This window comes from Triplophysa dalaica, chromosome 25 (genome assembly GCF_015846415.1).
Source record: "Triplophysa dalaica isolate WHDGS20190420 chromosome 25, ASM1584641v1, whole genome shotgun sequence".
Taxonomy (NCBI): Eukaryota; Metazoa; Chordata; class Actinopteri; order Cypriniformes; family Nemacheilidae; genus Triplophysa; species Triplophysa dalaica.
In genome coordinates this window covers 988120-1012813 of record NC_079566.1, presented here as the reverse complement: position 1 = coordinate 1012813, position 24694 = coordinate 988120, and the positions used below count along the sequence as shown (strand labels likewise).

The 24694-nt window shown below is 36.9% G+C and overlaps 1 protein-coding gene across 1 annotated transcript; it reads right to left on the bottom strand.

Annotated features, from left to right (window-relative positions):
• Positions 1 to 971: 971 nt before the first annotated feature.
• Positions 972 to 22822, bottom strand: lpcat1 (lysophosphatidylcholine acyltransferase 1). Its single transcript, XM_056742058.1, has 14 exons — positions 22512 to 22822; positions 15374 to 15513; positions 13967 to 14181; positions 13179 to 13291; positions 12497 to 12557; positions 9891 to 9949; positions 9352 to 9386; positions 8280 to 8334; positions 8123 to 8205; positions 7219 to 7344; positions 5383 to 5530; positions 5135 to 5227; positions 4774 to 4915; positions 972 to 2992 (listed from the first exon to the last, which is right to left on the bottom strand). The coding sequence occupies exons 1-14, from the start codon at positions 22629 to 22631 to the stop codon at positions 2811 to 2813; spliced, it is 1572 nt and encodes a 523-aa protein (XP_056598036.1). The 5' UTR covers positions 22632 to 22822; the 3' UTR covers positions 972 to 2810.
• Between the last annotated feature and the right edge of the window lie 1872 nt (positions 22823 to 24694).

The window sequence follows — 24694 nt, the reverse complement described above, 5'->3', positions numbered from 1 at the left end:
GAGCAATTTGAGATGATGTCATTATCTATTAACAGCTTGGACACAGGTGGCAAAACGCTCCACTTTCAAGAAAGCAAGAAGCAATTCTCAGTCTATTTTTACAACAGGGGTGATGTAATGCCTTTGCCTCTCCTCCTAGTCAGAGTTTATGAATCGTGTAGCGCCACCCTGTGGTACTACGAAAAACTCCTTTATGTAAGTTTCTCAAACAAATGACATCATGTGTTTACATGGTGGGTTAAAGTGGTGGATCAGAAAGAAGTGAAAGGAACGGAGGGCGAGGGAAGAAAAATAGTTAGAGATGAAGTAACCTATTGAGTGAATGTGGATGAGTGAGAAAGATAAAAATGTGAAAAAGAAATAGAGAGGGTTTTGAGAGGATACTAAATTGAAGGGCAAACTCAGATATTTTGTGGAATCCATTTAAAAAAATCAATCCTAATATTTACTTTAAAGCCACTTAGCAAAATACTTGAACAAAAGGTCTTACAAACAACTATATCTGTCAGACCATGGATGGTTCTGTAATACCACAGACATGGTTACCGCATTGCATTCGTACGCAAACAATTACAATATTTATATAGTGTTGTTCATTTATATATATATACTACATTTTCAAAGTGATACCATTTAAAGTGTTCATCTTTTGGGGAGCTTCTAGTTTATAAAACATGCACCTGCACAACTCTACTGTAGCAATACAACCATTTCAATTGAATACTACTTTTAATACTATCGTGTATAATCTAAGCCACATTGCATCATCTCAATAATATTTAAAACAATATTTTGACAGTGTCTTATAAAAAACCTGCTGTTAAAGATCCAACAGCATGTATAAGATGATCCAGACTCCCTTTCTTTACTTCTGTTGTTGTATTGCGCCGCCTTGTGGTTAAAATTTGAGATTTAGAGGCAAGTTTAGGCTTTTATAGAAATGCTGTGTGCTTTACCTTTATTCTTCCTTTTGGAAAACTGCTAGTGATCAGTGTACAATTCTTCAATTGTCATTAAAAATATCTGAAAGTCTGGTTAAAGTATCAAGGCGGTTGTGATGAGAAGATTAGAGTAGAACTGTGTAATAGACATTCATTTACGATAGAAAGGAATTTTAACAATCCTCAATCTCAAACAGATTAAATTATTATTATTATATACACTACCCATTCAAAGTTAATGGTCACTTATTCTTTATATTTTCAATCATTAAAGGGATAGTTCACCCATAAAATTAAAATTCTGGTATTGACTCACTCTTAAATTGTTCCACATCTGTTAAATTATTGTGTTCTGCTAAACACAAAAGAAGATTTTTGGAAGAATATTAGCAATTTTCAGTTCTGGGAGATCATAGACCATATAGGAACAAATTAAATTAAAATATACCAGAATTAAAATGGTATCAAACGTGCCCCATAATGGTTTGCTAAAATCTTTAACACATATCATTTTGTATTTAACAGAACAAAAATCCAGTGAATGATGTCCCAGAAAAAAAATTGGTGAACTGTCCCTTTAAAAGTAAACTCATCGAAACGACACAATAAATAATAATTCAGAAACTATTGGGAAGCATATTTTGACTTATAACATACCCCGTCCAAAAAAAGGTTTTCATGCCAGTTACTTACGTCTTTTTTGCCAATAATTGTAATAATCCAGTGCGATTTTTGCATGCACATGTGCCAAAACAACAACAGCCAAAATCATAAATGACAGTGGATTTTCCAAAAGAAAAAAGTTTGGAAAAATTAACTTATATTTGCTACTGACACACTACAGAAAATACGTAAATAAACGAATATCCAAAATATATAAATAACTGGCTCAATACCATTTTCTTAAGGCTATGAAAATCCTAACGTGCCAAAGACTTTTGCACAGTACTGTATATCACCTTTATTGTGGTCAACCTTTGGCTAGAATTTGCAGAAATGTTCTCCTTGCATTTCATCAGCCAACTTCTAAAAGTCTTACATTGGGATGCTTTTTATATAATATTGAATGACTTCCCACCGGTTCATCTTCAATTTCAATAACATACTTTTAAAGAAAAACGTTTGTTTTATAATGAAACACGTTGGCACAATTATTTTTCTCCACAACTAATTTCAAACATTCAGACATGCCTTCGGATCAGTCAAGTGACCCTAAACGTTTGAGCAGTAGTGTATACAATAAATATAAAATTAGCAATATATCAGCAATAAATACTGTTTTCCTTATGAAAGGTATGAGTCAAATAAAATGTGGGGAACATACTGTGCACTAGCATTGTAAACAGACAACATCAGCTTTGTTGTCCAGTGATGTCAAACAGGATGTCCTGGTATAAAACATATAAAAAAAATATATAACTCACTGCGACTTATTTAACAATGGTGCCTCTGTATAAACTATCAATTCAATCGTTTAAGTTTAACCAATTTAAGTATCTTAAGTACTGGCACAAGCATCACCTGTTAGCATAAGTTTGCCTGAACAACCCAAAGAATCTGTTATTTATAAACCACACGCTCATGTTATAAACTGAATGCCACTTTATATATGACAAGTGTTAAAAAATATTTCTCTTAAAAAAACAAGACATTGAATAAGAGGTTTCCTTTCCATTAATGTCAGAAAAAACAGCTTTGAAGATAGGCCAAGGCTCTTGGAGGAAATAAAAAAATAAATTATTAAAAGATTTTCAGAAGAACTCTGGGAAAATCCCAGATGCAAATTTGGACTCAATTTATCATTCATCAACACATCTCACATACACACACACACACACTGAGAGTGACAGGCTGTGAGGGTAAAAGCTTTCAGTCCTGTTTCTTGCTGTGTGCTGTACTGTGATTGTCTAGTTCTTTGGGGCTGAAGTCACCACAGAAGCCATTAGTCGAAGGCCTAGACTCTGAAGGCGAGTGTCTTGGTGTTGAGCCATGGAGACAGTGATACTGCTCCACAAAATCTGGGCATTTCTTCATAAACTTGCAAAAATCACCTGCCACAAAATAAGACAATTAACATTAATACAGTCTAATGCTAACCTCTTATAACCAGAGGCCTCATTTATAAAAAGTGCGTAGGCACAGATTTGGTCATGAAGCGTGCGTACGCAAAAATAAACTTCAACGCTCATATTTATAAAGCGGTCTTTGACATGAAAAGTTCTTAATGCCAGGTCAGGGTGCTTGTTCGAGTGCTGCAGGTTTTTGGAAAATACGTCATTCTTGCCACTCGCATAGGATTTTGATATTGACAGGTGCTCTTTCACAGATCAATGATATTAATTAAGCATCATTAAAAGACAGGGATCAGAAACTGTTCAGCTGTGCGCAATTTCACGTTCATTTACGATTTACAGATTTCACATCTGATAGAGAAGCGTATGTGCGTTTTTTACAAAAATTAATGTAAAATCAAATTTAGGAGGGTTTCTACGCAACATTCTACAAATGAGGCCCCTGGTGTTTAAAGAGTGCTTTTCACTTCATTTTCTTAATCGAAATAAATGCGACTTGTTTCACATAAGAATCTATATATATCACAAGCAAAAATGTAAATAAGACATTTTAAAATGTTTAAATTGCCAAAACGTCTGGTGGGGAATGCAACATTGCAAAGTTGATTGGGACTTTAATGTCAGTCTGCATAGTTTTTTTGAGTTTGAGGGTCATAAAAGGTCCTTGGGTTTAAAAAACAGTTGACAATTGCTTAAATTTTTACTGTTTATTTATGAAGTTTAAAGGTGTTCAAACGAATACTATTGTTTGTTTTAGATGTAATGCAATGTGTGTATACGATTTAAGGTTAAAAAACGCTGTATTTTCCATATACCGTGCATGTTTGTATCTCCTCTTTGCCCCCCCTCTCTGAAACACGCAGAATTTTTACAAAGCTCATCGCTCTAAAAAAAATCGAGGTGTGCTATGATTGGCCAGTTAACCAGTGCTAGTGATTGGTCGAATACTGCAAGCGTGTGACGGAAATGTAACGTCTCTTGCTTTGGAACCTGATGTTCCAAATATGGTAATAGTACTGACAGGTTGGACTATTGTGGACTATTTAGAATTCGCCTTATGGGGAAAAGTGCATGAGTGATCAAGTAAGCGAAATTCTTCTTCAAATCATACCACGAACTGACATAGATTTGTGGGGGTGTGGCTACACAAGGTGTTTCAGGCAGGTCTGGGTGAGCAATCGATTTTAAATAGAATGCATCTTTTGCCCCGACATTTTAATTTTCGCAATTTTACGTGTCTAATTCATGCACAGGAAACTTGTAACACAACAAAGATAAAGAAAAACACGTATTTGCGCCATATGAATACGCCTATTAACTAATAACTATTTTAACATATTTATACATTTCAGTATTATTACTCGTACGCAGAGATTACAAGGTACAGTCATAACACTGTGCTTAAAATAACCCGTCCAAAACTTCAGAAGTGTAAATTTGATAGTTTTTGTCTTCTATGACCAATACTGTCCTCGGAAACCTTTTTTGTCCTTTTCTGACCATGTAAAATTTTTAACATATTTTAAAAATTATTTTTCAACTGTCAGCTTTTGTTTATTTTCAATATGCAGATATATCGTAATTAACAATATTATCTTAAAACATACTTAAGCCAACGACATTCGCTGAAAATGTACTTGTAGCATAGTATATTTAGCACAGAACTATAACAAATTGTTGTTTTGCCTGTCATTTTCACACTGTGTAATATTACAAGCACATGTGTTTCAACATTCCTAGCATATGTATATATATCCTACCATATGTGATCTTTCCTTTGTCTTGACAATCAATGGCCCTAAAGAGGTCACCAACAGCGAGCTCTCCAACCCCCAGAGCCGTTTTTAAAATCGTGGCCAATTCATCTTCTACAACCGCACCATCGTCTTGTGCTTCAAACATCTGGAGAACAGAAAAAAAATAGTATTTCAGTGTTCACAATGAAAGAATTTCAAAACATTCACAATCATATTGTGCCATCATTAAAGACATAATTGAATCTCCATCAAAATAATATAAAATCTCCATGATCTGATAATAGCATGTGGTATGTGTTTCTTTTTAGGTTTGTTTGGCATAGATGAGGAGCCCATAATGAAAGTTTACAGATACAAGACTCACCATGAAGGCCAGTTTAATGGTGTCCAGATATCTGAAAGGTCTGCAGACCACGGACAGAGCGGTGACGTACTCTTTCACGTCCATTAACCCATTCTGGAAACACACATTGTTTAAAACCACAATCTTAACCGCAGTATGCAAAAACACAATCGATCATCCTCAGAGAAGATTGTGCTTTTCAACAGCATGTTTTACTCCTCTATTCGGTCACGACCTAATGAACACATTTTGGTAAAAACAAGCTTAACCTCTTCAAAAAGTGAGAAGATGTCCTGGACCGCCTCTGTAATGGGATGGTTGAGGTACCGAGCAAAGGCCTCCATGTCCAAACCGCTCATCTGACGGGCCCTGATGGCTTCCTCATGAAGGACTTCATCTGTGACCCTTGTCTTCAGTCTGTGATACAAAGTCCAAGTAAAACAAATACAGCAATCCAGATCTACTGCTTGAGACCGCAATGTGTAGGTTCCCTTGCTAATAACAGTTGTACAGTACATCACAATTCCAAGGAAATTTTACAATACTGGTCGAACAGACGTCAATATTTGGAGGTTTAAATACCCATGTGAAGTCTCCATAAAACATTTTAAAGCATAGTTTTTCATATAAAGGTAAGTAAACTGTCACATCCATATATAAAATAAGTATTTATGTTCTATTAAGAGTCACCTCATCTCTATTTTGTCAAATATAAACCGATTACTCAACATTGCAGTAATAAAATATAAATTCTCAGAGAATTAATTTAACTTTTCACTGACCATGAGTATTTTTACTCAAGTACTTTTTTCAAGTATCTTAATCTTTTGGGAAACTGACTTCACTATTATAAAGCATAAATTATAAAAGTACATTGGTTCTTTACAGGGGGAGCGTGTGCCACAAGGGGGCACCAGCTGACTTCCAGGGGTTCTCAAAATGACCAATAATTAAAATAAAGACAAAACGCGCAATGAAATACATTTAAAAAAACATGTCTTAATGTGGCCATATTTACATTAAATAAATAAAAAATTCCCAGATAATGTCAAACTCTAAAATATTTAAAAAAAGTACATTATGGGCCTTGGAGTCAAAAAGGTTGAGAACATATGCTTAAGTACATTAAAAATCATAGTATGTTCTACCCAAGTAATTTTACATGAGTAAAAAGTAAGATGGCAGATTTTTTATGTACTTATTTTTAAAAAATGACATGTATTTTTCAAATGCTGTTGAGTGAGAAGTGTGATAAAGTCTAAGTGTTATTATGTGAGGAATTAAACATTGTCCGCATATCAACATTTTGCATATCTCCATAGTCAACATTGTTTTGAATAGCTAAATGATTCGAGTACTTCCAAGAGTTGTTTAAGTCAATGCAGACAGCAGCAACAGGCAAGCAAAGGTTAACGCAAGAAAGTAAAACATTTATGTTGCTTGTATAATTTTTAAATGTGTTTTAATATACCTGAAGTGATATAAAATATGCACTTCGATAAGTCTATATCAAATTATTGTATTCCCCTTTTCAATATCGTGCAACCATAATGCAAACCCTCAATATCACCAACTGGATTTTTGCTGCATTTGGCAAATGCAGAAATTCTGGACCCTGATATTTGGACATTAAGTATAACCCTGAATTTCCCTGTTGATTGTGTTTCCAAATCACACTCACTAGAGGGCGCTTTAGCATCACTATACAATCAATCCTCAGATTGTAATCTTCCTCTCATTGCTATCCCTGTGCTGGCAGGCAGAGAGCTGCGTTTCATCAGTCAACCCGGTGTTTCTCATACTAAGAGCGTAATGACAGTTAACACTTCAGCTTTACTAGATCAATACTGTGATGTAGAGCTGAGCCTTGGGGATGAATATGCTGATGGATTGAATGACTGGATGACTATTTCACCTCATGACCAAACACTGTACCTCAAGTCTCTCATCGCCGTTAACAAAATTACAGAACTAATAATACAATAATTCAGTGTATAAACTCTGCAGTTTAAAAGAATTGTTGAATCATATCTGATACTGGTTCTAAAGACACAAATACTTCACATGCCAGCCATCCCAGACAGCCTGCAGGTGGGTCTACTCACCCTAAACAGCGCACCAGTCTGGCAAACTCCAGCAAGCAGGTGTGTCGGGGCAAACGCAGAGGGCCCTTGGCCATTGCAAGCTTGCAATCTTCAAAAGAGTAGTCGATGACGGGAAGCCCCAGCGCCCTACGAAACACACACAACACACGAATGAATGTATATTGCTGATAACAAAGTATTATGTTTTAGGTAAATCGTTGACGGAAATGCATTCCTGATGACATTCCTCTAAGGAGAGACTGGTTTGACTGAAAGTAAGGTGTATATTTGCTGGCCTATACACGAGTTAACTGAACGTAGTCATTCTGCCGAGACATGTCAGCAAATTTAAATGAAATAATAATATGATGATGAAGAAGTGAATAAATACTACGCACGGTTAAAATATCTGTAAAAACAGTGCACAATATGCTGTCTTAAAGGAATAGTTCACCCAAAAATGATCAAGTTGATCCAAACTTTGTTCGGGCGAACACGGAGGAATATATTTGGAAGAATGTTCGCAATTTTCAGTTCTGGGATATCATTCACTCCCAAAGTAAAAAACATTAAAATGGTAGTTAAGGGTGCCCCAGAACGGCTTGCTTTCCAAAATATCTAATTTTGTGTGCACCCGAAAAAACGAAACTATCTACTATGGTAGTGAATGATGTCCCAGAAATGAAAATTTCTTACATTCCTTCAAATGTATTTCTCTGTGTTGAACAAAAAGGCATTTACTTCCCCCTTAAGTTGTTCCAAATCTGTGTAACTGGAATATTTGGGTGGGGAAGGCATTTTTCATACTCATTTTTAGAGCTGCAGTGCATTCTATTGTTAACAGAAATTTACCTGCCAAAAATTACCGGCACATTTCTCTTTTTTTGTGCAGGTGTCCTCTCATTTAAAAAATAAGATGACTCACTTGGCCATGATCCGCCTCACATTTCTGGCAAATAAAGCAGGATCCTTCTTCTCTTCCTCTGATGGGGTGTATGTAGGGAGATACTAGACAGAAAACATTCATTTACTAATTCATAGCATAATATCATTTAAATATCAGTATTTCACAAAGCTCTCACCTCTATTTCTATGATATTGTGTAACTGGCATAACGTCAGCCACAAAATCTCAAATCTGAAAGGAAAACATTGGGATTTTAGTTTCATTCACAGTCTCGCAGGCATTCGTGAGATAGTCACAAACTGTAATCTAATCATTTGTGTTTATTCATCTATTCATTCGTGACACGAATTTCCCCCTTTTTTCGTGTCACTCAGCACGACTTTCAATCGAACGTATTTTAATATGCGATATCTTTCATATGTATAAATATTTTTCAACACGATTCCAACTGGAATTCATACCTATTTTACAAGTTGGCTCATTCGTGTGAATCCCTATTTCCTACAATCTCATTGGTGTGTTTTGATTTGACTTTTCCCCTGTGACATTAGGTTTAGGGGCGGATTTAGGGAAGCCATTTAATGTTGTCTTGTCATTTCTTGAAAATCGCGTTTTTAGCAAAATTTGCCTTTGCGGCTGTGATTTTAGGGTTTGGGGTCAAGTATGGTGTTGGTTAGGCACATTCTACAATATGTACGACTATACATATGTAAATGTTAAAAACACAGGCAGTCTGTGAATTGAGAGTCGTGACATTAAAAAAAGGTTGTGCTTGCTGACCGAAAAAAATGGGGATATTTGTGTCCATGAACATCAATTAATAGGTTTCAAATTTTGTGTCTATGCCACGAACTGCCTTGAGACTGGGTTGGTGATTCAATACATATTAACAAACATGACACGTGGTCCACACCCTGAGGACTGACACCATGTTGCGGTGAGCCAGCTTGTAAGAGGTTGGGAAAATTATTATCATTTACTCCCAATTATTTATTTTATTGTCAAGTTTGCTGTAATGCAGAACTTTTACAAGTGCTTTACTTAAAATATCACCACACAAACATACATCGTCCCATGACGCAATCTATAAGGTCTGATTTCATTCTTTGGAGTGAAATCTGACCCGTCCTGAGATCACTGACTGAATGTTTACATTTCAAATTGATCATATCAATGTCAATATAACATTGTGAAACAATGTGTAGACAGAGTGAAAACAACAATGAATGAGAACCCGAGTGAACTCACGCTCCAGGGCCCTGCCACGTCCATGAGATGGTATCCTATCGAGGAAGTGAGAAAAGAAAGGCAATGAATAGGTTCGGCATCCTGAACAAACGTCTGTGACATGGGTTCCACACTAACAGTTTCCACCCAAACAAACAGGCTAAACAAGGACACTCCTATGAACAACCGGCGGGGCCTGGCCTCGATCGTGTGATAGTATGACCTTGAAGTGCCCTGTTCTTATATTTCAATAGGAATACACGCTATGAAAGGAGCTTGGACGTCTGCAGAGTTTTCAGGGGAGTCTAAACACAACCTGCTTGTATTATTTATTAGAGAAATCCACATTGAGGTCCAAAACAGAGTGGAGACAGAAAGTGGACAAAGAAACAAGACTTGTTCGACCGATCCATCGCACAAATAGTGAAATGTTTGCTATATGTCAATGAGCTGTGAAAAGGTTGAATAGAGAAACATAATCTCTTTCTGACAGGAAGTGGGAGTGGCTTAACATTGATACTGTAAGGGCAAACCCATTGTGGGGAGTCGGTAATTCTTACCATCTCGTTCGGATAACGCAAAACCACAGGCTGTACGGGAACTCCAGGGATGAAGGCACCTGCAGGAGAGGAGAGAGAAAAGGGGGGGAATGAGACAGAGTTGCAGGGCTTGTTTTGCGACAGCTTTATGTGGCTTTCCACGCCCATTTACTGAAATGAATCATGACTCTTGTGTGGGTGTGAACTCCAGTATCCAAAATCATTAACCTCTTCGTGGATTGGATAATAACGTCATAAGTTTATTCATTTATTCTGATTAATAAAGACAACTTTTTAATTGAATTATTTTTTATATTTAGACATGACGAGTGTTATTTTGTTTCCTTTTATTGTAGTTGAATTTTTTGCCATTATCTGCCATTTTGCTTTAATGTCATTTTATCCGGTCTGTGCTTAACTAAGCTAGCAGCTAATGATATAACTACATTTTAATCAATTTATATTCATAATAATGTAATTAAATATTTTATCGTATTATATTAGTATTAAATAAACAATGTTGAATTTTATTGCATGATCATTTTATACATTAAACAATTTCTTGACCCAAAATAATACCGGCTAGACATACTTTTAACTTGCTAGCTAATGTCACTTACATGTTATTTTGCTTGATATCAGACACAATCTACAGACTCTGTTCTTTGAGGAAGTTAAGTTTTGGCCACAAAAGCATGAATACGCTGAAACTTTTAGGCCGTTAACATTTTGCGTCTTTTAGGCACGCAAATCGTTATTTCAGATGTAGACGTGCAGCAACCTCGCTTAAACAGGGAGCGATGTGGTCACAATGCGCATGCGGTGTGGTGCCCTCATTTTTCAAGGCGTATTTGCGCAACATCGAGATCAAATATATCAACTTATAGGAATGCACAGTCATGTGACAGCAACCAACCAACATAGACAAGCTAAGTAAGATGGAGATACAGATGATCTCATCATATATAGATCTAGTAGCAGAGATACTGCAAGGTATTTTCCTATAATCCATACATCCTTTGTTCAATGGCTTGCGTGGCCCACGGTTGCTTAGCGACGGACACCAAGAGAGCCCAAAATCCAAGGCGCTTTGGAGACAAAGGAGAAAGCAGTGCGGCTCGCGTTTTGCATGCGGTTTTAGATGCGAAATGTGAATCGCCCCTTATGTTGTTGCTCTGAAACCTACTATAGATTTACTTTATTAGGTTTTATTTTGCTTTAGTAAAATAAATTATTTCACTCCATTTTTTAGTCTCAGTTTATTGCAATACAGCAATATTTAGTTATTTAGTAATATTTAGTTTTTGATTGTTTTTTCAAATAATCTGAATTCCTATATTTTATTTTATTTCAATCGATAGAGATTTTAGATAATTATATTTTCAATAATAACCATCTCGTAAACCAGTTATTGACATATCTCCCAGATGTAACTAGAATACATGTAAAGGTCTGAACTTAATTCACACAGATATGACAATTTGGTGATTGCAAACAAACCTTCTTATCACTCCAAACATGTATTTTCATGCAAGCAAAATTTTCTATTCAATCCAAACATTTAAAGTGAATGGTGATCAGATATTCTGTTCGGGCAACAATGTTTCTATTCATATTATAGTTCATTGCATGCATAATTTTACAAACATTTCTGCAATCTTTTTTTTAAACATAAAATACTTCTTATTTGAATTATGTATTGCATAATGATCTGTCAATTTCATTAAACAGTTGGACATTTTGGAGGGATCCAATGAAAATTTGTCAAAACAACTCCAAAACTGAAACTGCAAAACACATTTAAAAACAACAGGTGTGAACCAAAGGGAAGCTCATGCAAATCTAAAACCACCTTTCTTCAATTTGCATATTTGCCTTTGAGAAACAGCAGCCTTGCCTGACCAATCGGTTCCTTGACCATATCTTCTTTGACAATAACAAAGGTGTTTCTTAGCTTTCCACTCATCAAACCAATAAAACCTATTAAACATTATGGTCAATGTAAATTTGACAATTTATAGGTTTGCTTCCAACATGGTCTGCATATAAATGCAGAATAAACACCACTGAACAAAAGTTCAGAAAGTGCCACACAACTCTCGGCACACATTCAAACTCCATCACTTTTGATGGAGCCACGTTGTGGCTTTTGTTTTGGAGTTATCTGGCTGCAGGTGTTGTTTGGTACATCGAGAGCCCCAGAATAAAGGTTGTGGAGAGAAAAGGGAGTTAGCCGGACCAGAAAAACTATGCTAGAGAAGGGGTGGGGATTAAGAGAACATAGCCAATACAGTGACTGACAGAGGAGGGGGGATTTGAGATGAATACCATCTACTCCACAATATACACAGGAAGAGGAAGTCGATCCCCAAATCTCTCAGCTCTGTGAAGCACGATGAGCCGCAGATTAGAGAAAGAACAAAGAGAGAAAATATACAAACGGAGCATATATTTGGCCAAATATTTTGAGGGACCATCTCGAACAAACTCTTATCTCGTTCGGCGTGAGCATGAACGTGTTTTTTTTATAGCAGATATCAGATGTGGATATGTTCGCCGTGAGAATGAACGTGTTTTTTTAGAAGGCAGATATCAGATGTGGATAGAATGAGCAAGTTTATACATACCAGGCTTAAACGCGATGAGACAGGATCTATTGGTGCATGTGCCCTCCGGGAATATCATGATCTGAAAAACGGACAAAAAAGAACAGCCTTAGCTTATTCCTTCACACATGCTTACACAAATATAGTGATCAGAATACTTTACTACACAAAATATATCAAAGTATGGATGTGTTTGCATCAGAAACGTTCAAACCAGGTCTTTACGCTTGATGTCTTCTTTAGAAATAAACTCACTTAATTCTGCAAATCTGCAAATGCACTGGCAAAGTAACCAGAGATGAAATTCATCACATACAGAAATGGTCCATTAAGGGTTCTTCACCCAAAAATGACAATTCTGTCATCATTTACTCCCTTCAGGTTGTTTCAAACCTGTCTAAAGCAATATTCACTTCTGGGACATCATTGACATCCAAAGAAAAACATTTTTGTGTTGTTCTGTTGAACGCAAAATTCGATATTTTGAAGGTAGCGGATGATGTAGCAGAACTAAAAATTACTAACTTTCTTCCAAATATCTTTATCTGTGTTCATCAGATAATTTATTTATAGAGGTATGAAATAACATGAAAAATAAAATGCTGATAGAATTAAATTTTTTGGGTGAACCATTCCTTTAACATCTGACAACCACTGTGTCAAAATACTTTTTGGGAGCTTATAAAGAGTTTGTTTGTTCTACCTGAGGCCACTCGCCAGCCGAACACGCCCTGCGTCTGATCTCCTCAACGGTCTTTTTCCTAGAGTCCTGATCCGAGCGGGACACAAACACGGGCCGGATGAACTTAGTAAGGGCTGAAAGAATGAGAGAAAAGATTTACATGAGAAGAAAAAGAGACAACCTGCAAAATGCAATTTTTACGACGCAAACATTCAAAGTGATTTTCTCTAACAAACAAAAAGCAAGATGATAGTTATTTTATTCAAACTACAATCAAATGTGAATCTAAACAACCCGAATGCCAGTTAAGCTACACCCAGTGAATGGTAAGAAGCAAATCGCAAATTTTCATACCAGGGTTGATGCTGTTCTCATAAATAATAGGTCAGCGTTTATACAGCAACCCATAGAACATCTGGCCACCCGAGCCACATTTAAATCTTATGGATTTGTACTATCAGTATATATATATATATATATATATATATATATATATATATATATATATATATATATATATATATATATACACACACACACACACACACACACACACACACACACACACACACAAGTGTCCAAAATACTTGTACGACACAACTATGGCACAGGAGGCAGTCACGAATGAATGTCAATGTAAATCGACTGGAAATCTATGGCATGCAAAACCAGATACAAGCAATAAACAGACCATCAAAGCCATTATCCTCTAAACCAGTTTAACCTGGCCCATGACAGAATACCAACAATAGAAAAAAAAACATGACATTCAAACAACATATGGTTGAAAAGGTCTATTCAAGACTTACTTCCCCAGACTGGAATGTCTTTGCTCTCGGACTTCATCACAATCGATGCCATCGTCATGGTAACCGGGATGGCGTCAAAGTAAGATGAGTGGGGGGCCATGGTGAGGATGGGCGCTTCGCTGGGCAAAGCTGGCTGTCCCTTCACACGTATCCAGTGGAACCCCCCGGAAAACCACATGGCCCTCATAATGGCCTTTAAGACCAAATCCACTAACCTAGAGCGGCAAAATAGGAGACAAGACTACTTCAATTAGCAAAACATGCACATTTGAAAATAAATACAGTATAGAGTCAAGTAGGTAATATTGCAACTGTTGATACGAATAATCTAATGCAAAAATCCAACGACACAAAATAGTTGCTGAATAGCAAAGCTGAACCTTGAAAAGACCCAAAAGAATCGTCAGTCTTTATTGAATGACGATTGGATATTTTTACTGGAGGTGGGATTTTCTTCATTGGAGTGGCCATATTGAACGTCACATTCCCCTCCATTCATAATTCAGTCACGTCACTCTCAGAATGATAAGAATGGAAATCACATAGGCTTCATTTTGATGGACTAGATCTGCTTCTCAGCTCCTGTTGCCGTTGGCAAAGGGGAGATGATACACGTTTCTGGAAGGAAAGTACAAAGAGACTCCATAGCAGATCTAGGCAGGTGGTGCTTGGGGAGTTGATTCCGGACAGAACAGAAGTGAATAGATTACATTGCTAGGACGGAAAGATTGGCCACATTTCTAGATGAACAAGAACCAATCAGCTGCACAGCAAGTTTTATGACTGAACCATGGATTAATAGCAAAGTTGCCATCTATGTAGGGCGTTTGAACTCTGAAAACCTCACCTATGAGTTTCATTTCAGATGAGCGAACAAAGCCTTAGTCAAGAGATTTTCAGCTCACTTTCCACACCAATTTAAACTGCTATAAATAAGAGCAGAGTATTGTGTGTGTGACGTATGTGTGACACACCCACACAGTGATTGCATCACACCATTCAGATCTTCACACGTGTTTTAACAACCATTGTCTCTATTCCACGATCACTTAATAGCTTCCACAAAAGCTTTTCTATTGTCTTCAGTTTCTTTATACCGTGTGCACTGGTGTGTTTTTGCGAGGTGTATTCAGGCTGACATCCTTGTCCAACAGTTCCAACCTACTATTGCTCTAACGCATGTTAGAGAGATTGTGTTTGATGCATTTTTATAGACCGCTTTCAGTATTAAACAAAAATAGTTCATATATAGAAATATAAGTTTCCTTTAACTCCATGCACTCATTTCATGTGATCCTTGAAATGCATTCTGGGATTATTTTACCAGCAAATACTATGCAATGCTTTCATTTTGACCTAAATGATGTGTTATTTAATTGCATTTGCCATCACAACTACGATACTCACCATCTCCACCAGGAGAGAGGCTCTACCGCATCCTCAGAACGGCCGACGGTGGCCACAAACGCGAAAGGCCAGGCCAACAACATCATGAACGCAGCAAACAGCAGACGCACAGGAAAGAGTGTCACAGTCATCACAGCTATCTGTAAGAGACGGAGTTAAACAGAGTTTAAAATAATAACTATTTTAAAGTTGATCAGCTTATGAGGAAAGAATGTGAGCCTACAGGACGAGCGCTTAAGAGAGACATAGAAATATGCAGTGAGACCACATAGCATTTTGCAAAGCTGTGTTATGCTCGGAAAGAAAGACCGAGAAGTATCTAGGGGAGCATTAGCATGTGGATGACACCCAGCTCTAGTAATGCTAGAATGGCCATGGAGATTAAAGGTGACGTTTAGCTGTTCCAAGCAGAATTATTTCAGAGGTGAAAGGTGGAAGTAATAAATATACTAAGAGGCGTAGTTTTTGAAAAGATATTATTACTTTTAGGCCCGGTTTCCCAGACACAGACTATGCCTTAGGTGAATTAAGTTATTTTCAATATGTCACATTTATAAAAATGCCTTCGAAGAATAAACTACTGCCGTGCATCTTGAGAGCAATCAATGGAACTGAAATATTTTAAGTTATTACTGGGCAAGTTATATTTAAAACAGATCACACATTCCTTTTAGTCTGGGACTAGCCTTAAACCGGAAACCAGAAGCCGGGCCTTTAGTTAATAATCCAAAACTTACATAACTTAAAACATCACAGATTTGATCTTACATTACAAAGAAAGGCAGAAACTCAAGTAAAACCGATACTTGATTATTTTAAAGGTCAAGCATTTGAAATTTAGCGCCATCTAGCGGAGAGGTAACGAATTGCAACCAATGGCTCTCTCCACCCTTCCCTTCCGTGGCTCAAAAGGGAATAAGATCTAGTCATGTTTTCACTTCTTTGCCGAAGGAGAGAACGTATTTACGAAATGCACTCTGTAGAATTTAGGGCTGCATGATAAATCGTTAATTAACTGAACAGGATTATGCGATTTACTACGAATGTTTCTACGCAGTTCTTCAGTGAAGTACGGGTAAATGCCACTGCAACTGAAAGCCAGAGTGCGCTCTTGCACAGAAACTCTAAAAAAGCGCACAAGAATAAGTACAACACCACAAGTAGTTCCAAAAAAAGCTTCGATCACTGTTTTTCAAGCCTTCTCGTGCATTTTCATGATAATAAAGTATATTTAAAAATATGATGTTTTTACAGGTGTTGCTTTTCCAAATGCACGTTATAAGCGCCTGAAACTCATGGGGCAGCGCTTACTACTGATCAAAGAGCCTTGCTCCATGAACAAGCTGCGCATAAACACATAATTGTTGCTTTATCATAAATCACAATCGACGGGTAGATTTATGCAATATTTAGTAAAAAAATATATATATATTTGTGCAGTCCTATAAGAGTTGGTAGTCCATTTGGGGCTACTGCAGAAACTACATAGCAAAATATATAAAACATAATAAAAACATAACGCTTCATTATGTAAGGTCTTTATACACCTCTAAAGACACAGTTTTGTATATTATATTGCATTTCTCTCAATAGATTCTCCAAAAAATAACACATTTGACCTCAACAAAAAAATAAAATGTGTCTAAATTGTAACCCATTACAAAGAAATGTAAAGTAAAAATGCTGTCAAGAAAGTAATTATATTTACATAAAAAGAACATTAGTGGAACTAAATCCCTGGCTTCAACAAAACAAAACATAACGAAATATGATTATAATCTTAAAGTATCTAGTCCATAAGAAGATACGCATGATGACTATAGTAAGAATTATCCCAAAGCACACAGACTATTATCCCGAAGCTCACATTAAAAGAAAATAGAGGAAACAGGAAAGAGGTAAATGTCAAAGAGGGACATCAATTGATATTATCGACATCTTGCTCTCGTTTATCCCAGGAGAAGGACATTCTCATGCCACCTGATATGCACTTAACATGTGATATTAAACCACTAAAGCGTCTTGTAGTTTTTCAATAGTTCCGGTCCTGGCCTGGGTGCTGACAGGTCAATAACTGTGCTTTTTTTATGACGTAAAACACGGCAGGCAAATATTTGCATTTGCAACATTTTGCAGTTTTCCCTCAAAATACAGTCAATTCAAATGTTATGGCCAAAAATATTTACTTTACTTGGTATGATATTTTCTTTTTCGTCTTTGTAAGCGTGTGAAAAGTGAATGAGACATGGATAGCATAATTCTATTTTTGCTGCTAAATGAAAAAATGTTTAACATTGCTGACTGTTGTTAAATGCTAATAGCATCTGTATTTAACATTGTCAAATGAACCGAAGACAAAAGAGAAAACATGTGCACACACACATTCAGATTCTGAAGGGTTAATGAATATTTAATCTGTCTGAGAGTGTGTGCTTCCATTTCCAAGAAAAACCCTCATGACGTAGAGACACAGGCTACCAGTATTCCAAGAGCCGGTTTTTCCACCTTGCTCATTTTTAAGAGGCTTGGAAAAGGATGTTCCACATAGGCTACGTGTCATTCCTTCGCAAAAAGCTGACTGGATTGACATTTGTTTTGTTATATGTATTAGGTGTTGGCTACTAAGCGAGGTTGTCGGGGGGAGATCAGAACGGAGTATCTCTCCGAGACGCTTATCAAATGTGGATGGGATCACCACATTAGAAGTAAATGAACTGTACATGGGGACGGTGCGGCCTATTTACTGTTTATTTATTAATCTGGCGCAGCTGTCAACACCTGCGGCCTAGTCTGAAAGAGACATCAAACTGATCTAGAGCCTAAACCGATGAGTCCCTTGAGAAAGGGAGGAAGAGAGCAAAAAAGAAAAGTCAAGAGAGTGGGCGGCGCTAAAGATGTAGAAGCGGCAAAACATACAAAAGCATCGAGTCCCACAAACTACCCCTTGTGCTTTTAAATGGAGAACATGCTAAAATAATTTGCTAAGAGCCAAATTTTTACCCATACTATTAAATTATGTAGCGAGAGCTACACCCCTGATCCACACTATGGGGTCTCATTAGCAACCTCCCCCTTCCTCTTCATCTCTATTCTCCATCTGCTGTCGGGCTGAGGGGGAGTAAGGGATGAGGGGGTGGATCTAATCTCTGCAGCTGGTTTGGGAGTCCATCTGCATCCTGACTTGTCTTCAAGCACTGTAAAGAAGTAGCTCTTAACTTCACTCAAAAGGACTCGCATCATCTACCTGTTTGATGCGCTAGAAAACCTGGAATGCAAAAATCCTTGTGACAGGGTCTGGCTATAAAAAGACAAGAACTGAAGATATATGATGAAAATGGAAGAGTACTGGTTTCAGGTTGGCAATGAAATAGGAAAAAAGCTTGCATTGTCTAGACATCCATATCAGGAGAAACACAACATTAGAAAACATTTTTACATTTTATGATTGATGACATCACCATACGTATCCCACAAAACTCAAGTCAAAACAAGATCCCAGATCTCAGGTTCCTCCATACTGATCATTTGAACTTAAATAACATTTGACTTAAAAAAATCGAGTTTCACTAATTTCAACTTTATTTTATTAGTTCAAGGTAATTTGTTCTTTCTTAAAAACGTACGTTCAAAAGCTGCCTTACATTTTAAAGAAGAAATAGGTGAATTTTTTTATTTACAGTTATGACAAACGATTAGTTATTTCCTTACACCAAAACACTATGGTGTTTTTGTACCATCTCGGTGACGAGAATGTGACAAAAAAATTAAGAAGAAAATTTACCAGGGATGCTACAGAAATTGCACACACTCGTATAGACCACTTCAGAAAACGTAAACAATGCTGGTCCAACACTGGAAAGAAACAACTTCCTGTTGCGGTGTTTAAGCACTGCAAAAACATTTGAACAGAATACAACCAAGGGAATTTTCCATCCCAATTAAAATGTTAAAAGAGTGTCTTTAAGATTTAATAAAACATGTAAGATTTAAAAAATGAAACTGGAAGTGCTTCTGGGCCACTGTTTACATGTTCCGAAGTGGTCTATAATCAATATATGGAAAGATGGTTGCAGAAAAGGAATTTAGACTTTTAAAAAATACATCAGGGTTCCCAATAAGCCAAATATCAAATTCCCTGACTAAAAAGCTGAATTTCCATGATCTATAATGAATGAAACCCAGTCTTTGAAGTGGTCGTTTTTTAAACAAAGCTCTTGAAATGTAAATTTTCCTGGCATTTGCCTTAGTGAAGAGCTACAGGTGACTGAATTTGCATTAAGTGATTGACAGGTGACAAGCAGGAAGGGAATGAAATGGTTCTGAAGTTCACCATAACAATACCCCAAAAGGTTAAAAAAAACAATAAAAAATACAGTATAGAAAGTTTAATTTTGATACATGGAAACAAAAATTTTAAGTGACAAACAAAAAACCCTGATATTCCATGACTTCAACAAAAAATATATAAAATTCCATGACTTTCAATGTCTAGAATAGACCTCTTTAAATTCCAGAAATTACATGACCCGTGGGAACCCTGTACATGTATAATGAATGCTAAAAACATTTTAAGAGAAGCAAAGCAGCTGATGGGTCTTAACACTTTGCAGGACACGGAATAATTCATGTACTGTATATTCCGACCACATCATCCATATTCATGTCATCATACAGGTCATGAAGACTCTGCATGCCGAGGATCAGGGGTGAGCATTAACCACTAGGCTTATTATTTTACTGACTCCAAAGAGTGTGTAAACAGAGAATGGCAGAAAGAAATGAAGCTGTTAGATCAGTTTTGGCCATCTGATGGATACCATGATAGCCATGCCATCTTAATCATGCATGTTTTCATGGCAAACGATTCAAGTAAACTTGGATTTTGCCAGTATACAACAAATAAAAACGATTCTTACTAAAAGCACGACACACTCATTCTTTTAAGCTCATCCTGAACATAACATTAGCTTTAGTCGCAATGTACTATGGAACGATCTAGAATGCATCTACAAGCTATAATGCTTCTAGAAAGAGCAATGTGCTAAGCTCATGTTACGGTTAAAGAGAATTATAGGCAACAAAAACATGTTAAAAAGCACTAAAATTGACTTTTCATGACACGTTTGTGAAGCAATGCCATCAAGAAAGTTAGCAAAAGTGTTTTTCTGTGGATGATATTTTAAATGCATGGTCTAACTGCGATTTCTCAGATACGAACAAGGCTGATGACGTTTGATTGCAAAAAGCTCTCCAGTAAGTACAGAGGTCCGAAAAATACTATAATCTAGTGAGCACTTATCCGAGAAGCCCATTTCTGCTATAATTTAAAAACTTTTTCATGGTGCATGGAACATAAAGTCAAAAGAAACACAAAAGCTAAAGGCCTGTGTCTGATTGAAATAACTTGCATAACACCAAAATGTTTCATTTATCATTCTGTTCAACATATGTGGAAACTGTGATTCGACAAGGCTTTTTAGGAACATTCAGGCAGCTGTTGCGTCAGAACGTTACATGAAAAAAAGAAGCTGATGGAACAAAACGATCTTAGTCAACGAGGAGTTTGTCAGGTTTGTGAAGACTGACCCAAATGTCCTCCAGGTCGAATTACATCTCTGCTTCTCATTTGCCACAAACAAAAAGACTTTTGATCTCATGTTGTGTGGTAGAGCTCCATTTTTTGAATACCTGAATTTGGTTTGAGTTAAGTTGTAAAATATTTGTAAAATTATGCCAAAGTATCTATACTTCAAGCTATATATAGAGCTGTTCAATCATTGTGTCAATGTGGATATACAGCGCATACATCTAATGGGGTCCATGAGGGACTTCTGATGAGTTTTTACTGCGACAGTAAAATAGTCTAAATACATTATTTAAAAAGACTTTGTTTTTCAAAATAAATGACAAAGTAAACCTCACACATTAATTCTTAAACCGGCGAGTGCTGTAAAACATTTTTGTATTAGGTTAGCAGGATGTTACATGTCATTTATTACACGGCTTGCTGGAATGCTTCATTTTGATTGGCCAGTCGCGACATTTGCAGGTTCGTTATTCCCAGATAACAACCTCTCAAAACTAATAAAAACTCTGCTTCGCGTCGGGTCGGATCACACTGTCGGGGCTTATCTCTGTGATAACAACTGGTTGCCTGTACATTATCCCTGACTTAACAAGCTTACAAGCTCAGACTCAGTGGAGTGTAGTATTGGTATTTTGTTTTTACAAGTCCATTCATTTAAGATCTGAAATGAAAAAGGGAAATCTATTAAAACATAAGACAACAGGCTTATTTATTTTTTTACAGATAGCCTAGAATACAGATAGACTTGTATTAATATGGGTAAGTATGAAAGCTGCTGTTTGCAGAACAAATATGCAAGTACACTTCCAGGTCTGACCACAATTTGAACAGCTCGTTTATACTGCATTGAACAAAAAGTGCCCAACAAAAACATAGACACACCATTAACCCCATCACTGATCTCTGTGTGGATACACGCTGCACATAATCATGTGACCATATTTGCATAAAACGTATTGAGAGGACGTAACATCAGCGTTCCTCATTTAATTAAAATGACCATTATCAAATAAAATTAACTCATAACAAATTACATTTGTAGGTGGATCTACGGTGTATACTGTACACTACGTTCCGTCCCATGCTGTTCTCTTATGAGCTAACGTCACACTTTACTCCAACAAGCCGAGCTAATTTAAAACAAGAACATCTAAAACAGGATGTTAAACGTAAATATTGACATTTCTTGAATTTTCATTGAACGTTAGTTCATTTAATAATAATAGCATTGAGCCACACGACATTTAAACTGCAGAGCGTTTGCACCTGTGTGTATATTTGAACCAGTTTGACGATTTGAAAGTCTCAGGCAAGAAAGTCTTGCATATTTTAGGCAGATGACGCACGGCGCGTGTCACACTTGGCCGTGCGTAGCCTCAACATTCAAACGTAACAATATTACGCGTGCTTTAACGTTAAACGACATTAAGAACTACGGCAAAAGGTTCCGTTTTATCCAACGGGGGTACCAGTGACATGGAAACGTGGTGCAAATGGAAACTTCAACTACATCAAGGTTTGCAGTTTGGAGAAAAGCGAAGATTACTTTACCTTCAGTTTCTGCAGCGGAGTGAATCTCAACTCGTGCACGAAAGGATTTTGAAAGTTTGCATGAGCTTCCGAGTGCTCTCCGTGTACCACCGTGTGTAGTTTTCTGTTAGGAAACCTCATTCTGACAGATACAGATATTTGTAAAAGGAAATGAAACGTCCCCAATGAATACTTTGGCGCTGTGCGTTTTTATATATTAAACAATTCCGAGAGCCTAGTTTCACGCCGATTTTGAAACACTCGCGCTTGCTTTTGCTTGGACGCCGTTCCGTCCTTTTAATTTACCGAGAGATCAGCATCACTCCGTGCCGCTGTTGTGCGCATGCGTGATAAAGGCAGGTTCTGACATCACTTCGGGGGTGTTTAGAAGCTAAGCACTCTTCATCCATCAAAACAAACCGTAACAACGTGTCGCTGGTTAGTTCATGCTCTAAAATTGCCTAGAGGATCCTTTACATGCCTATTAGCGTGCACAAAACACGTGCTTGAACCGCAGGGATTTTGTCAACCTAACAACATCTTTCCACAGTAGGCCGCTGCTGGGGACGATTCTCGGTAATGCTATGATGATCATTCGTAGATTCGGTGCTACAGATGACAAGAACAGACTATCCCACGAAGGATGCTGGACAAACCTTGTTATTTACCCGAGTCTAGCAGAGACTTCAAGGCTTGGATGTATTTGTAACAATCATACATTAAAAAGTTATGTATTGATTGAGCTACTGTCTCTTGCTTGCTTATGAGACGTTTTCTATAGATGTAATGCGCATGGGTAACGTTACATTCTGCTTATTTTTCCATCTTAATTGTTTGACATTCAATTTTGGGAACAGATGTGTATGGTAAAATATTCACTATAAACAGCCCACTTATAATAAACAAACACTTAAAAACTACAAGGATTTGAGGCATGTTTGTAATTTTATCATTTAACGCCCCCTGCTGTCAAAATGGCAAACCGCATGAAGTGAACAGAAAGTATGGATGACAGGTAGAATACTACAAATATACGTCACACACAAGCATTTATAATGATGATCACAACACGCAAGCATTTATCATATTTCATATTATAATTTTTCAATTTTATGTTTTTATTAATATCAAATAGCAAGCCAAACATGGGTTTGAATTCAGGCTATCCACATATATTTAAAGTCTAAATTATATGATCTCAATAGCTGTGTTCCTGACATTTAGGAAGGTATGCTAATACAAAACATTTCTGACAGGTAAAACTGAAACCTCGGAGCATCTTCATAAATGAGATTGCAGCTTTATTAGAAATGATTTGACTCCTACATGCTCAGTAAACCAATGACATCATCCCTCTTTCTTCATCTGAAATACAAAGCAGTGGTATAACAACAATGGTAAAGGCCTAAACTCATTCACCCCTGTCGTTGCTTGTGTCTGGGGTGGGACTTGCAAAAAACAAACAGCCTTCCACGGCGGCGTACAAAAAAGCAGTCTTTACAGCGTCTTTTAAGGGCAGTTTTCGTTTTCATGCCAACAGACGGCTGAACACACATCAGCTGCTGACACTGTCCAAGCAAGGGTGAGAGAAACGGAGCGTGCAGCTTGCATGTTGGGTTGATGGCGGCCCCAAATCGGGTTGTTGCAGATGTTATGGTATAGATGGATCTCTGTGCACCCACTGCAGGTAAGGAGACAAGGGCAGTGTACCGGGCAACCTGGGACAAGTGCCGAGTCAGAGAACCTAAAAGACAGGAGAGAAACTGCGGTGCCATGGTCTCAACACCTAGAAAGAAAAATAACAAAAGAATTAGATATTTAGTAACTGTAAAATAAGTCATGGCAGCATCTTTTAGAATACCTCATAAAAATATTTAAAGCAATTCCATCTTTTTTTAATAGACATCTCATCACTAGTCAAAATTTTTAAGGGTTTTGAAATTGCTTGTACAGCCAACTTGATTAACCTTATAAATATAAACATATCTGTGGGAAGCAATTTTACAGTTTATCTGACGTGGCTATCTAGACTTAAGACTGTAACGACTATCTAGACTAGATCTCTTGTTCATTTTCACTCATTTGTTTCTTATTACCTAATTGCATAATAATGTTTTAAGTAGGATAAACTATAGCCCTGTTTTAAAACAACCAGACATAGACCCTTACCCTACATTACAATGAGTGTTTATTTACCTTTTATA

Bases quoted from the DNA above. Each gene is read 5' to 3' on its own strand.
- lpcat1 (XM_056742058.1), bottom strand. From the start codon at position 22,631: ATGAGGTTTCCTAACAGAAAACTACACACGGTGGTACACGGAGAGCAC. The intron at 15,514-22,511 runs GTAAAGTAATCT...CGTCTCTTACAG, and splicing joins CTCCGCTGCAGAAACTGAAG to ATAGCTGTGATGACTGTGAC. The intron at 5,531-7,218 runs GTGAGTAGACCC...TTTGTATCACAG, and splicing joins AGACTGGTGCGCTGTTTAGG to ACTGAAGACAAGGGTCACAG.